This window comes from Mesoplodon densirostris, chromosome 10, assembly GCF_025265405.1.
Source record: "Mesoplodon densirostris isolate mMesDen1 chromosome 10, mMesDen1 primary haplotype, whole genome shotgun sequence".
NCBI classification, from domain to species: domain Eukaryota; kingdom Metazoa; phylum Chordata; class Mammalia; order Artiodactyla; family Ziphiidae; genus Mesoplodon; species Mesoplodon densirostris.
In genome coordinates this window covers 6,216,663-6,232,109 of record NC_082670.1, presented here as the reverse complement: position 1 = coordinate 6,232,109, position 15,447 = coordinate 6,216,663, and the positions used below count along the sequence as shown (strand labels likewise).

The 15,447-nt window shown below is 48.1% G+C and overlaps 1 protein-coding gene across 1 annotated transcript in view; it reads right to left on the bottom strand.

The window, feature by feature from the left end:
* The window catches only part of BMP6 (bone morphogenetic protein 6), a 146,232-nt gene extending 131,242 nt beyond the window's left edge, over window positions 1-14,990 (bottom strand). The window contains exon 1 of the mRNA XM_060109595.1: window positions 14,387-14,990. Within this exon, the coding sequence (XP_059965578.1) occupies window positions 14,387-14,990 (604 nt within the window). The remainder of the gene's footprint in view (window positions 1-14,386) is intronic.
* Between the last annotated feature and the right edge of the window lie 457 nt (window positions 14,991-15,447).

Sequence of the window (15,447 nt, the reverse complement as noted above, 5' to 3'; positions counted from 1 at the left end):
CATTTTGTTTTATAACCACCAGTGAAATGGAAGTTCATAAGCATTCCTCAGGTCTGCAGTGTTTCACCATTTAGAATTCTCTCATTCAAATAACTGATGTGATTCGCGTTGAGAGAGAGAAGGAAGACCACACACAGTCATATTTTAGGGAAGCTGATCCTCATCCATCCCATGAGCACCTATTGAGTATCATGTAAGGTAAGGCACAGCGCTGGGTACCTGCGGGGAGAAGGGGTGTTGAGAGGAACAAAGCACTGCATGACAAAGACTCAGAGAAGTCAGTGTTGAAGGTGATTTGCCCAGATCTACCCAGCTGGCAGGTGGAGCACCCACACTGGAACTTAAGGCTCCCAGCTCCCTCCTCTAGGCCACAAGGAGTTCATCTGCAAACACATCTGAACTGCGAATGCCACTCCATGCTGACCTGCACTGGGGAAGGTCACTAGACCCCAAATGTTCTTCCCAAGAGTCGTGGCACATGGTAAGCAAATTCCCAAAAGGATTCCTTGCTAAGATGGCATTTGAGCCGGGGTTTAAAGAACAGGTCGAACTGAGAATGTGGAAATGGGAAGTGATGCAATGTAAATGGGAGAAATCAGGAGAAAAGGCCACAGGAAGGAAATCACGGAGCAGACTTGGTTGGCTGAATGACAGTGGGGACAAGAGGAGGGGAGAGGATGAAATGGAAAGGGCATGGAGTCAGAATGGCATCCTGGCTTCCTTCGGGGCCATAAGGATCCAATGAAGGTGATGGAGGGGAGATAACAGATCACATCTGTGCTACAGAGACACCCAGCTGGCGCTGATGCAAGGGTGGATTCGCAGGAGGGCAGGCCAGCACAGAAGTCCAGGCCAAACTCATAAAGACCTCACCTGGGAAACGTGGGGAGAGAGTGGAGGAAAAAGATGGGGGGACGCGCGTGAGAGATTTCAGAAGCAGAAACAGTAAGTCCAGCAACTGCTTGGGTGTGGGAGTGAGGACAGAGATTGAGGGTGACCCTGAGCAATGAGCACCCCGGCTCTCAACCCTCTGTCAGCACTCTCACGTGCACGTAGGCTTGTTCAAGTGTAGATTCCCACAGCAAAGCCCCCAAGTCCTGGCGAGTCCAAGAAGGTTTTCATTGCATGTGAATAAAAATGAAAGATCTCTGGGCTTCCCTGTTGGCGCAGTGGTTGAGAGCCCGCCTGCCAATGCAGGGGACACAGGTTCGTGCCCCGGTCCGGGAGGATCCCACATGCCACAGAGTGGCTGGGCCCGTGAGCCATGGCCGCTGGGCCTGCGCGTCCGGAGCCTGTGCTCCACAACAGGAGAGGCCACAGCAGTGAGAGGCCCGCGTACCGCCCAAAAAAAAAAAAAAAGAGAGAGATCTGTGCTGACTCACAAACTCTGCGTGACTGTCCTGCAGTGAGACGAGTACAAAAGGGAGACTGTCCAGACAGTTTGGTAGCAACTTGACCAATCATTTTATATCGATGGAATCTGATTAGAAATTGAGGCTTGATTTTATATGTATTTTGCTTTTTCCATGTCACCTCTCTAATTGTTCATTTTTAATGAATTTGACAAAAGTATGGGTCCACAGAAGTTTAGACATTTGAAAAAACCCAACTGGGTCTTGCACAAAGACAGTCTGAGAAGCAAACTTTGACTACACTTTGAAGGCTGGGTAAGCAAAAGGGAAGTACACGAGGAGGGACTCTGAGCTGAGATACCTTCCTGTCGCTGACATCTGGCTGCCTGAATCCACCAGCTGCCAGGGTCCCCATCACCACGGTCCACTCAGCCTGCACGCACATCACTGAAAGCTGGCACCTGGCCACCATCACACCTTGTGGCTGCACGTTATCTCCTAACTCCTACATCTGCGTGTGCTCCCCCCCGAAACTCACGGCCATCTCAGCCCCATGTGTAGGTTGAGTGCCACATGCCAACCCTCTGAATCTTTTGCTGTTTTTCAGGAATGTCCCCACACAGCAATCTGGAGGATAGAGAAAGAACGAAGAGGGTGCAAGCAGAGTTACAGAAGCTAAGGAATTTCTCAGGACTGTACAGCGGGGGCTAAGGAGTGTCAGAGGGAAAAAGGCTTCCAGAGAGGAGGGTGAAGACTCAGGACAGAGTGGTTAGTTGCCCCTGACAGAAGAATGTCCCCACAGTGATGGGGACAGAGGTCAGACGGCAATGGGACAGGAGAAAATGGGCAGCAAGGGAAGAGCAGCTTCCCTGAATGGCAGGGAGGCGGGGCAGAGAGCTAAGCAACTTCACCAGACTGTTCTATCGTGTGACTGGGTGCTATCTGGAACATTAACACTACTCTAAATAATAATTTTCTCCCCAAATCTCCAAATTCTCCCCTATCTATCTATCTGCTTTTATAGCTGTAAGTTTGAAGCTATAAATGTCTGTTTTTGCCTTGCTGAGGTAATAGGATAATAAGTGACATCAGTCATTCTTTAAGGCAAAAGGCCATAAAGAAATACAATACTGACATGTTCTTACCACCTGCCCCCCACCCCCACCCCCGCAAAAATGCAGTTCTGTTTAAGCTTACAGAACATTTGGAGAAGGATGAGCATAGCGGGGGGAAAGTTAGGAGTAAACTGGAGTCTACTTTCGTAAATTTCTTGGACCTGTGCCCTACCTCAATTGCCAGAATTTAAAACAGAAACACAAGGAAGCATCTTTGTGATGTTTGCCAGAAGGATCAAACCTTTTCAACTTGAGGACTGAGAAAGAAGATGCCAATAGGATCATTAACCATGCCAAAGTGCCCCAGATGCTTGACGTCGAAATTAGAAGAGATCTGCCTAGTTTTATCACGAGCTCCTAAAATAAATATGGGAGGTAAGATACAGGATCGAGGCCAGTCACCACAGCAAAGAGTGGGCTTGACCCCAGAGTTCTCTAATCCAAGAAAACCATTCACAAGCATCTTCAGCAAATTATATTCTTAAGGATGTTCAAGGCATACAAAAGCATGAACGGCAAGGGCATCAATGAAAGATGGGAATTTTCACTACGCTTCCTGTGGGCTAGGATATTACTGCACTTCCTGGCATAGGCAACTGTTTAAAAGAATAGCTCTGGATACATTCACTATCTTGATTGCGGTGATGGTTTACAGAGGTGCTTGTATAAGTCAAAGTTTACCATATTTATACTTTAAATAAGCAGCTTACTGTATGTCAATTATACTGCAAGAAAGCTGTTTAAAAAAATAATCAGAGCTACACAATAGAATTACACTCCTAGAATTAATTTCTGAACATTATATAGTCTGGGGTTTCTCTGCTGTGTTCCAGAGAATTAAAAGGCCATAGCAATCAGGGTCCAGCCAGCGAAAGAGAAATCCCAGCAAGTGTTTACAACAGAGGGAGTTGAATGCAGGGGACTGGAGGCATCACAGTGGGGAAGGCAAGCAGGTTGTGGTGAGATACCCCATGGATAAGCAATAGTCAGAAGCCACTTCCATCCTCAGGAAGAGAGCCTGGGGCCACCAGTGGAAGATGGCACAAGGCAGCCCTTCCAGAGGGAGCCAGAGACACAGAAGGGTAGTAGCAGCTGGAAAGGCAGCCTTCTGGGGTCCCATCCCTGCTCTACAGAGAAGACCAGGGGAGGGTCAGGAGTGGCCCTTGGGACAGAGAGGCCCAGGTCTGACACAAGGATGTTTCGGGGGAAAAAAAGGGTTAGAGAAGAAAAGTCGGTTCAGAAAACTCTATTAAAGCAAGTTAGCAGACTTCCCTACTGCTGGGCTTGTCAGGGCTTTAACATGCTCCTAGACATGGAAATCTCAAAGAAAAGAATATGACATAAAGTGCGTCCACGCTCTTCCTCTGCAGAGCATTTGGGAAAAGTGTTCCATGAAATGCTATTTGGAAAATGTTGATCTAGCCCAATACTCACATTTTACAGACAAGGAAAGACTCAGAACTTTGGTTAAGTGGCTTGAACATGCTACTGTAAAAAGGGATAACACGAAGACTAGAGGCTTAAGCTTCCCGAATCTCAATCAGGTGCTCTTTCCTCAACTCTATACTGAAGAGGCCTTAAGCACTTTCTAGCACCATCAAGAAAACCAGCTACTTAACCATTCTAGTGAATGATGCATCGTTTTGGTGGTAGAAGCTACCAGAATCCATGGAGATGTATACAATCTGCTGTTAGGCCAAAGACAACCAAAGGCATCAGCACTACGGAAAAAGAACACATAGAAAATAGGAAAAAAATGCAATGGAGTTGCCAAATTTATTAATGGGAGGAAAAGAGAAGAAAGGGAAAAGCAAGAGGAGAGAGGGAGAAAATAAGCTCCAGTGGGTACCACCTGCATCCCCGCAGCTATGCTGGCTTCCACATCTTAGAGTGATGACATGTATGTGCATGTATAACAACAGAGACAAACAACCTCAATTAAGTAGAGGAAATAAGCAAGGTGCCAGATTTGTGGGACGAGTTCCCAAAGCTGGTATTAGGGGATTCTGCCCTAAACAGACCCCATAAAAATGCAAAGGCCTGTTCCATGGACCTCGGGAAAAATGCAACTCTCCAAATATCTTCAACTGAAGACAACTGTGTCTTCCTCACTTTAACCTCCATAATCTTAGCCCCACCCTTTGGTATCACTTCACTTTTGGCTTGATTAAACTTCTATCCTACCAGACAGAGAGGTGGTTAAACCACAGCGCGTACCAAGTCAGGTGTTAGAGAACAAAGCTGAATTTCTCAAATCCACTAATCTGGCCCTGGTCCCAAGCTCCTCTTTTTGAGAGGTCTCATCTCTGCAGGGATGTGGGGGAAATAAAGGAGGTTATTTAGCTAGAATTCAGTGAGAAGACATCCCAATAACACGGAGAGCTGACACAAGGAGACCTGGGGAGAATTCATGAAGTGTCTCACCTGTACAGTATTTGTAAAGAAATGCTCACAAGCTCCCAAACCACCTCAAATGAATTGCTAACTAGTTGTTCAACAGCACTCTTTAGGGTTACCATGTTCCTTGTTTACATTATTGCACCTTCTCATTTATTTACCATTAATTTGTGTAGCCCTTTCTCATAGAAAACAGTTCAAAGCAAATGAGCCTCACCCACAGAGACCTCTGGTTTACGGAGTCTCTATTAATTTAAGTTTAATCTGATCTAAACAGTCTCTCCTGAGGAAACCTTTTCAAGTCCCCGATCCTGCCACTAAGGCCACGAAAAGGTATTTCTGTGAGTTTTTCAATGCAGTAATCACACTAAGTTTTAACAATATTTTTTCTTCCTTTCTGAAAACTTTAACCCCTCCCCCAAATTTTAATAATTTATAAGCACAGAATTCCTCTAATTCTTGTTCATTCTTCAGGCCTCTTTCTTTCACTCGCCCAAATCCCGCCAAGCATGGATCAAACAGGGCACAAGCCAGGGAGAAATTTAATCGCTCATATCTCTGCCTGAGGGATTGTCTAGGTACTATGGTGACAGACACCTCACTGAAAGTATGTGGGCGAAAAAAGATTTTTAAACTCCCAGACTAAAAAAAAAAAAAAAGAGATTTCTAATGGATTTGGTGTCAACACACAGAAGCACAAAATAAGGCCTACGTAGTCCATCAAAATTACTTATACACTGATGGGGTAAAGCAGCAGAAACGAAATATTGTTCAACAAAGGTATTTTGTTTGCCTTCCCCCAAACTCTTCATATTTTGAATTTTAGGATTTTTACTGATTTGCTTTTCTGGCTAAACGTACAGTTTCTCCTCAGAAGATTTTTAGGGCAGTGAAAACTACTCTGTATGGTATCATAATGATGGATACATGTCAGTAGACATTCATCCAAAGCCACAGAATGTCCGACACCAAGAGTGAGCTGTAATGCAAACTATGGACTTTGAGTGATAATGATGTGTCCATGCAGGTTCACTGACTGTAACAAATGTACCACCCTGGTGGGGAATGGTGATCCTGGGAGGAGTTGTGCACATGCGGAGGCGTGGGGTTGTGGGAAATCTGAGCTTTTCACTCAATTTTACTGTAGACTTAAACTACTCTAAAAAGTGTTTTTTTTTTTTTAATGCACAGCTTCTCTGCTAATTTATCCTGATAGAGTGTTCGATAAAATTTGCAAAAACAGTAAAACTTTCAGTCCTTCACTGTGTAGTTTACAAGGCTGTCTTTAGAATATTTCAACTCATAGACTGAAATGCGGGGGGGAGAAAATAAGCAGTCTCAGAGATTAAGCAAGGCCGATTATAAAAATCTCCCGGCCTCATCAGCACAGAGAATAGCTCACGCGGATGATGCAGTTAGTTCATGCTCTGCTGAGACACGAGTCAATTTTCTGCCAGCCCATGTTCATGAACAGGAAACCAACAAGACTGTAAACACAGAAATAACAATCAACAGGCGCAGATGTTTAAAGCTGGAAGTTACATTCTGGACAAGGTGAAAAGGGTAAGTGGTAGGAGAGTCATAATAAGGCTGTCGGCGGATATCAAAGTGCAGCGTGGAGAGGGCTCCTGGGCAGTGCTTTCTGCCTGCTGTGAAGCCACCCGGCTGCTCCCCCCTCGGAGCTCTCAGATGATGAGAAAACAATCTGAACATAAAATCAGCACTACAGAGCAAGGACATTTCAGGCGTAGGACAATCCCCGAACTATCTGGCAGGATCAGGAACCAAGGGCGTGTGCCCAATAAACCCAAGAGCCAGGAAGGCTCTCCCACTCAGAACCAGAACCTCATTCTGCAAAAATGTTTGAAGGGGAGTCTTCAACCCAGTCGTCTGGGACTGGGTTAGAGATAACAGGACCGTGGGGACCCATCCAGGAATTACCTGATGCAATTTAGATAGCATCTCTATTATGGACCCAATCTCTTTAATAATGGATATGGGCAGGGCAGGAAGAGAATCAGTGCCTGCGGACATCAGTAGAACAATGCCGCTCAGGGCAGCAGGGTTTTCAACTCATTTTTGGAGCAGAAAACAATTCTTTAAGGTCAACAGTCCTTCGACATACCGAAGAGGGTGGATATTTTTAGAGATGCATAGTTTTTTCTTTTCTAAAAGCAGAGTTCTAGGAGAGAATGCTATCCACTAAGAGAAAACCCACAAAATTCCAGATTTGGGCTCCCCAACTCTTGCTGTGGGCTGTGGTCTTGCATGCTTTTATAATTTCTCCTGAATTATCCACTCACACCTGACCAACAACTCGATAGCCCTATTCCTCGGATGCGTTAGGCTCTCTCTGTGGTTCTGTTGGTTGTTCCTCAGCCTTAAGATGTACCAGCAGCGAGGAAGAAACCGTTCTGAGTACATCTAACAGACGTAACTGCAAACACAACAGAAAACATGATATGCAAGAACCTTTCAAGCTGTAAACTCTAGGACCCATGGATAACACAAATGGACCAATCATCCCCAACTGCCTATTGATAGAGGAAACCCAACTTAAAAAACAGGTTGTCCGTTGTTGGGCATGTTCCTCCAGAAAAACAACAGTCATGGAAGGTAGCTATGTGATCCCAGACAGCTCCAGAGTCTAACTTCATAAGGAGGCTGAAATACTATATATTTACAGTGGAAAAAGTAATTGCAGAGAACAATATTTTCAAAACACTAGTAAACTGAGCCAAAATATCCAATCTGCTTCAGCGCACTACAATGTCTTATTTCTAAAGCTTGGGATGGGGAGGATAAATTAGGAGTTTGGGATTAACATATACATGGTTACTATATATAAAATAGATAAACAACAAGGACCTGCTGTAGAGCAAGGGAACTACAGTCAATATCTCGTAATAGGGCTTCCCTGGTGGCGCAGTGGTTGAGAGTCCGCCTGCCGATGCAGGGGACATGGGTTCGTGCCCCGGTCCGGGAAGATCCCACATGCTGCGGAGCAGCTGGGCCCGTGAGCCATGGCCGCCGAGCCTGCGCGTCCAGAGCCTGTGCTCCGCAACGGGAGAGGCCACAACAGTGAGAGGCCCGCATACCGCAAAAAAAAAAAAAAAAAAAAAAAATCTCGTAATAACCTATCAGGGAAAAGAATCTGCAAAAGAATCGATATATATGTATAACTGAATCACTTTGCTGTACATCTGAAACTAACACATCATAAATCAACTATACTTCAATTTAAAAAATTTTTTTAGATAAAAACACACAAAAAATTAAAATAAATAAAAAGCATTTTTAAAAATGCTTGGTGGGGGGGAAGACATACACGTATAACTCTGCAGCTCCGAGAATTTCTGGCACGCACAAAAACTATAGAGGTTGATATGGCCCTGGTTCTTTAGTAACTAATTTTTGTGAAAACGGGAATGGCTTTCCTTCTCCTTGACATAGTCGTCAGCACATTCATACATTCCAGGTAGGACTGGGACCGTTTTCTGGTCCCAAGTTTCCGGAGGGCAAGAGGTGGAGGAAGGAGGAGCCAGGAAGTAAGGGTATTATGAGAAAATGTGCTTGAATAAGAGCAACTCAGCTGTCATGATGAAAACAGAAATGAAGGCAACAGAACACGCCAGCTCTTCGTGGGGAACACAAAAGGGGAGGAGAAGATGCCACCTGCCCACCCTATCAGCCCCTGGGTGACGGCTGCTCGGCCAGGACACTATGTCGCCTCCCTAGGATGCGGCGGGGTAGTGTAATGGCCTGGGGAAGGTCAGGGAGAAAGGTTAATGGAGCACAGCTGTTTACACTCATGGGATTCTGTAAAGGACTCACATCTTAGGAAGTGTCTATGTTGGTTTCTACCCCTTTTACTCAGATACTTACGGAAGCTTAGTCTAGTCAGGAATGCAATGATCCGATTAAAATATTGCCTACTTTCCCTCCTACTGCTGGAGGCGCTGAAGGTGGTGATGTGACAAATTCAGACAAGAGGAGAGGCTTGTCCTTATTCAGAATAAGGCTCCAAATGGAAAAGTTAAGAGAAAACTGCAAGGGGTGGGGTGGGAGGAACTGGGAGATTGGGATTACACACTATTGATACTATGTATAAAATGGACAACTGAGGGGAACATACTGTACAGCACAGGGAACTCGACTTACCACACTGTGGTGACGTACATGGGAGGGAAACCCAAAAGGGAGAGGATTTTAAAAAAAGAAAACTGCGAAGGCTTTATATTAAGGAAAAAAGAGCATTCCATGGAAGAATTCAGTTTTAAATACAGAATGGGAAACAGTAGAGGACTGACTTGAGAAAAAACTTACACAAAGCTGGTTAATTACCCAAGAAATTGTACTCACTTTGCTTTGCTTTCCTTTCCTAACTCGGCTTCATAAACAGATGAGGGAGAGGCAAAGGCGAGAGAGCCATTGGTTACCTGAGAGTTTGCTGTCCTACCTTTGATATCCAGTATTCACCCTCCCACTGCCGCATCCAAGGAAAATACTGATGTGAAACCCAACATTTAAAGTAGCTAAACTCTGAAGACACAGTGATGAAACAATTACATGCTGAAGAAAGTGCTGAAGTTTGGGGTTTTTTCACTTACACAGATGTTTATATCACTAGGAGTCCTTCCTCCATGCTAATCAGAGGTAAGCTCTCAAGTAAAGGAACCAAGAATGATTCAGCACATTTCAAAAGGATTTCTACCCATTCTTAGAAGGACAAGCAGAGGAAGCATCATCCAAGGTCTAAACAATGATATCTGCTTGCCCTTTGATCCGAGTTGAAGAACACTTTGTACAACTTTTTCTGTTGAAATACCACTGAATCTCACATTTACTATTTGAAATCTCTTTAGGAGACTATCTACTCCTTCTTTTTTTTTTTTTTTTTTTTTTTGCTGTACGCGGGCCTCTCACTGCTGTGGCCTCTCCCGTTGCGGAGCACAGGCTCCGGACACACAGGCTCCGCGGCCATGGCTCGCGGGCCCAGCCGCTCCGCGGCATGTGGGATCCTCCGGGATCGGGGCACGAACCCGTGTCCCCTGCATCGGCAGGCGGACTCTCAACCACTGCGCCACCAGGGAGGCCCCTACTCCTTCTTTAAGCCACACAATTGCAACCAAATTCTCCAAACTATTTTTGCTGTGAATAGCTTGCAGGCACGGATTTATTTTCTGCTAACAAAAATCTTCCTAAGTACAGGCAGCTTAAATGAAAAATAGGACCACTGATCCTGTGAGAAAAAGACAATACAGTGTATCTAGTTACAAATCCAAGTAGGGAGTATTCCATTTTTCTCCTAATTTATGTTTCCCGAGAGTAATTTTGTTCAGAAGATTGCCAGTATTTTTAGTACAATAAGTTTCTTGTTACTTGTACTAACACATGCTGATTCCTTTTTCTGACCATAGTTTGAGTTTTTTATTTCATTGTATCCTAGCATCTGTAGGTCAATACCTCATTAATTTAAAATAAATAAATGAAGTCTGAAATGCAGAGATTTAATGAAACCTTTGCACTACTCTCAAATGTAATGCGTATTACAAATTACTATACATATGGGTAACTAATAAAGAGGTATATTAATAAAGCATGATGATATACATCAGATATCATGAATCTCAATGTCCTAAATGTCTTCACTTACCTCAAATGTTTTACTTAATAAAAATCAGGTATACCATTTGTAAATGATCTAAATAAAACATCAGATATACCCTTCTAGATTAGTGAAATATGAATTGTAAATGAATGTGTCTACTTTCATTCAATCTTGATTAAGCACCTTCTGTACGCAAAGCATTATGTTAGGAACTTAGGTTACAACAGTGGATAAGCCTGGTTGCTTTCCGAGGCTGACATCCTAGAGGGGTGACAAAGGAATGAGTAAGCAAATTTTAAAAGAAAAAAAAAATACTCCTTGTGATAAGTGCAACCAAGGAAATAAACAGGGTGCAGTGATGGTACATAAGCGGGTGAGGGTGAGAGCAGCGCCAGTTTCTATGGAGCGGTTAGAGAAGGCTTCTTCTCAAAGGTGAATTTTAAGCCAAGACCTGAGCTATTTCAGGATATTTCTCCAAGGTCACCAAATAGGCAGGCTTGCTTATTAGGCTGCCAAGACACTTTTTAGCATTAGAAAACAAGTAGAAAACGGCATGTGTTGCCCAGATTGAATGCAGGTTCACGAGTGCACCAAGCTTGCCCAGCGGGCACTCTGCACACCAGCCAGTTAGGACAAAGGAGGTTACACATCCCCAGACTACTCACCCAGAGAGGGTGTAAAACCGTCAACATAAACAATAGTGGGCCAGTCAAATGACCAGCCTTTGGGATATACAAGAGAAATGTATCCTGTTGATTCATACTTCCTGATAACCACTCTGACTGACAAGGCTCAAAGCATTTTCAATGTATTTCATGAGTAAGTTACTCCCCTGTCCCAGGGAAGAAGGATGTTTACAACTATGTAACATATTCCCTTATTTCAGTTTGTAACTTACCTAACTCAGCAGATACAAGAATACTTTAAAACCCATGCTGTAACCTGTTTCTTTCTGTAGGTTCTTTAGAGTCATGTAACGCAGTAGCTAACATGCCATTGACACAGAGTAAGAAATCTCTGGAATTCTCCCAGCGTCCGTATTTAGACGGTAGTAATTGCTAAGCAATTACTTCCTTCAGATGAACTGTCCTTATGCTCAGAGCTATGATAATCAGATTTTATCACATTTTTAGCCTCTCATTATGAAATCCCCCTTTCCTACTGCTAAATGGATTAATATTAAATGGAACTGCTTGACTGGCAGGTGGCATAGCTTGTGACTTGGAGTCTACATACCTGGAAATGATTTTCTCCTCTAATCGCCCATGTGGAGTCCAGGATTGGACCTACAGATAGTTATAACTTGCAGTCAGAAAGCCCAGTGGTATGATAGGAGGGGCATGGGACAGAATTCCCATGGGACAGAATTCTTTTTCCTTCTATATCAGCCTGTCCTGGGCCTGAAATGACCCTACTGTTGAGTTCTCTTGGAATTTTTCAGTGCTGTTTTTTGAATCTTTAAAAATCTTTCTGAAAAAGGAAAATATCCCTAAGGAGATACTACGTTAAACCATCGCTTTAGCAGGATTCGTTGACAACTAGCCTCAAGCAGTGTGACTCAGAAGCAGTGCCTACCTGTAGACCCGGAAAGGTCAGAAAAGCAAGGAGTGGGGAGAATTTGCAGGTCATTAAACACAATAAATGTCACCATACTTTACTCAAGCTAATTCTCACAATTTCAAATACCAGTGGTTCCCAAACACCACTAGAATCACCTGCGGAATCTTTAAAAACGCGGATACCTGGCTTCCACCTCACACGTTAACTAGTGATATGGGGTACCACCTGGGCATCTAGACTTCAAAAGCCCCCAGGTAATTCTCATGTACAGCAATATTTGGGAGCCACTGACATAGGAAGCATTGCTCTTAATTGCTTTCTGGGATGCTCTGATTTCCTTCAGACATTAGGATCTCCCACACCAGTGTTTCTTGACCATGGCAGCACATTAGAAAAACCTAAGGCAAAAAAAAAAAAAAAAAAAGCCAGAAACTCACCAGCTTAAGCTTCTGACTTAACTGCTCTAAGGAGAAGCCCAGCATCCCTTACTTCTTTCCATGCCCCAGGTGATGCTAATGGTCAGCCAAGGTCGAGAACCATGTTGTAAAGCCCAGGGACTGTTTTCTGGAGACTATGATATGATTGTCCCTGGAGGAGCCAGAAGTGCCAGTCTACCCACTTCGTTCAGGTTGGGACTACCCCCAAAAGGCAATAACACATTTCCCCAAGGCTGTGGGGAAACTTAGGGGAGGGCGGCAATGGGTAGAATTTACTAAGCCAGAAGCAGCAGAAATGTTAGAATAAGGAAAAGCACTGGTCCCTCTCCTCCCGCCCACGCTCCCCGCCCCCCAACTTTACTGACTGGCATGAGAATTTCCTTAGAATACTTCTTGGAGGTGGCTCAACCCTGGATTTTGTCCCAACACACTGTGACATTTCCTGTCCAATCAGAAACCCTGGCACTGCAAGAAGCAAGACTGGCCGGCCTGGAGACTCCACTCCCTGGGCCATGAGTCTCCCAGGAGGATTTCTGCACCACCTGGATACAATCGTCCTGCTCTACATGCTCCCGGACCTCGCCCCTCAGCCCCACTTCTCCTTGCTTCCCCCAACGCTCAGCGGAGTTGAGAATCATCTCCTAGAGATACTTGTAAAAGATTCGCTTCAAGTTTTTACCTGGGAATCATTCAAGTAAATAATGTCCTTAAAAGACGGACGTCTTCGACGTGGCTTGGAGACGTGGGTGCTACTTTGGTAAAGTATCTGCTAACCCACTTTGGGGCCCGGCCAGAGCCACGCGTCTCGCAGCGGAAAGGAAGTCCGCGGAGACCCACCCCACCGCGCTGCTGCGCCCACTTGGGGCGTGGTTACTGCGCCCCTTTTCTCCCCGCAGAGAACGCGTCCCCTACATCGCTTTGTCTACGCTAAGCTGAGTCAGTTTATGAATGAAGAGTAGCACAGATCGGAGGCACTGGTTCTGGAAAAAGTCTTCCTTACACCATTCTCATTAACAGATGAGAAAACTCAAGGGGGTAAAGGCTCTGTGACTCCGTCCGGGTTTGCCACAGAACATTTGTGGCTGAGCCCGATTTAGCCGCCCTTGAATTTCCATTCTGTTGCCTGGCAACCGGTTCAGACCAGCTCAGGGCCCAACCCCGGCCCCCAACCCGCACCCTTTCCCTGCCCATGCAGCTGGAGCCTCACTGATGAAAAGTTCGGCCTTCTGGGGCACTGGCCAAAGGCATGTGCGCGAAGGCACTGGGTGGGTGACCCCAACTGGGCTCGGGGTCGGGCCCCAAACCCGCGCGAGCTCCGCCTGGCCGGGACTGGCGCGCCTTCCGCGGTCCTTTCGGGACCTCCTTCTGAATCCCTCCTCCCCCAGTTCCGTGAATACCACTTAACGCAATCATGTTAAGTTTCCAGAGTTCTCAGCTGCTCTCGGATTCCCCAGAGTCCCGGTGGGAAAACTGGCACTCAGAGCGTTAAGGATGCAGAACCAAAACAGGAGGAGAAAGTGCTGAAGAGCTTTCTCCTTCCCAGCTGGCTCCACTCGGGCCGGACTTCGCTGCCACAGTTGGGCTGGCGTGGCCCGAGCCGGACACCAACGGGAAAAGCGCGGACTGTGCTCCGGCCGCTCAAGGAGACGCGCCAGCCAGCGCCGCTCTCGGGACGCAGCGTCCCAGCCCGCCCGCCGCAGCAGCGCTCAGCCCCGGCGTGGGGAGCGCACGTGCCGCCCCAGGCCGCGCAGGTGGCGGGAGGGCAACCGGCCCGTTCCCGCGTCCCCGCCGCGCCAGCCCGGCTCCCCAGCGCCAGGAGCTCCTCCACCCTCTCACTCCCCTCCCCGGGCCCGGGAGACTGGGGGGGGGGCGAGGGGAGAATGTGCCGGTCGCTACGCTCCCCCAGATCCTTACCCAGGTTCACGAAGCTCATGACCATGTCGGCGTCGTTGAGGAAGGCGCTGTCCTGCGCGCTGGTCAGTGGAGACGCGCCGCCGCCGCCGGGTCCGGGGGCCAGGACGCTCCTGCGGCCGAGGGCCGCCTGCCGGGGCTGGGACGAGCCGGCCCCTCCGCGCGGCCCGGGCTGCCGCCTCTCCTCGTCGGAAGCCCCGTCCTCGTCGTCGGCGGCGGACAGGGCGTTGTACAGGTCCAGCATGAAGAGAGGCGCGGACTTCAGCCGCCCGGGCGGGGGCTCACCGCGAGGCTGCTGCTGCGGCGGCGGGGGCGGCGGGAGCGCAGGGGGCTGCGGCTGCTGGAGGCCGTGCAGGGGCCGGGGCCGGTGCGGGAGGCCCAGCACGGCGAGGATTTCCTTCTGCATCTCCCGCTTCTCGTGCGTCTTGAGCCTCCGGTAGAGAAAGCCCGAGGAGGAGGTCTGCGGCGGCGGCGGCTGCTCCGCGGGGCCGGGGCGCCCGCCGTCCCCCAGCAGCGCGCCCCCGGCGGCGGGCAGGGGCGGGGGCCCGCAGCAGCCGCAGAGCAGTCCCCACCACCAGCACAGCCACGGCGCCCTCCGCCCCAGCATCCCCGCCGGGCCGGGCTGGCCCCGCGGGCCCCGCGAGGCGTGGAGCGGCGGAGCGAGGCCGGAGCGCGGCCGCGGTGGCCCTTGGGCGTAAAGAGCCCCGCCACCTCTCGGCGGGCTCGCTTCCCCTTCCTGGCCCTCAGTCCGTATCTCTCATGGTCGTCTGGGGCGCCCGCAGTTGCCCAGGCTGGAGGGGAGGAGAAGGGGGCGATCCCCGGGAGGGCCGCTGGAGGGGCAGGGGGGGAGCCCCACGCTCCCGCGCAGGTCCCCGGAGGCGCAAGCTCCGGGCCAGGTGTGTCCGAGTCGGGGCCGCGCGGCAGCCGGCGCCCTGGCTCCTGGGCGGGTCACGGCGCAGTCTCTCCGGGGTCTGGCTGCCCGCGCACGTGCGCTGCCTTGCGCCCTCCGGGGCGGCTGGACGGACGGCGGGGCCGCTCACCAGCTGGGGAGGATACCCGGCATC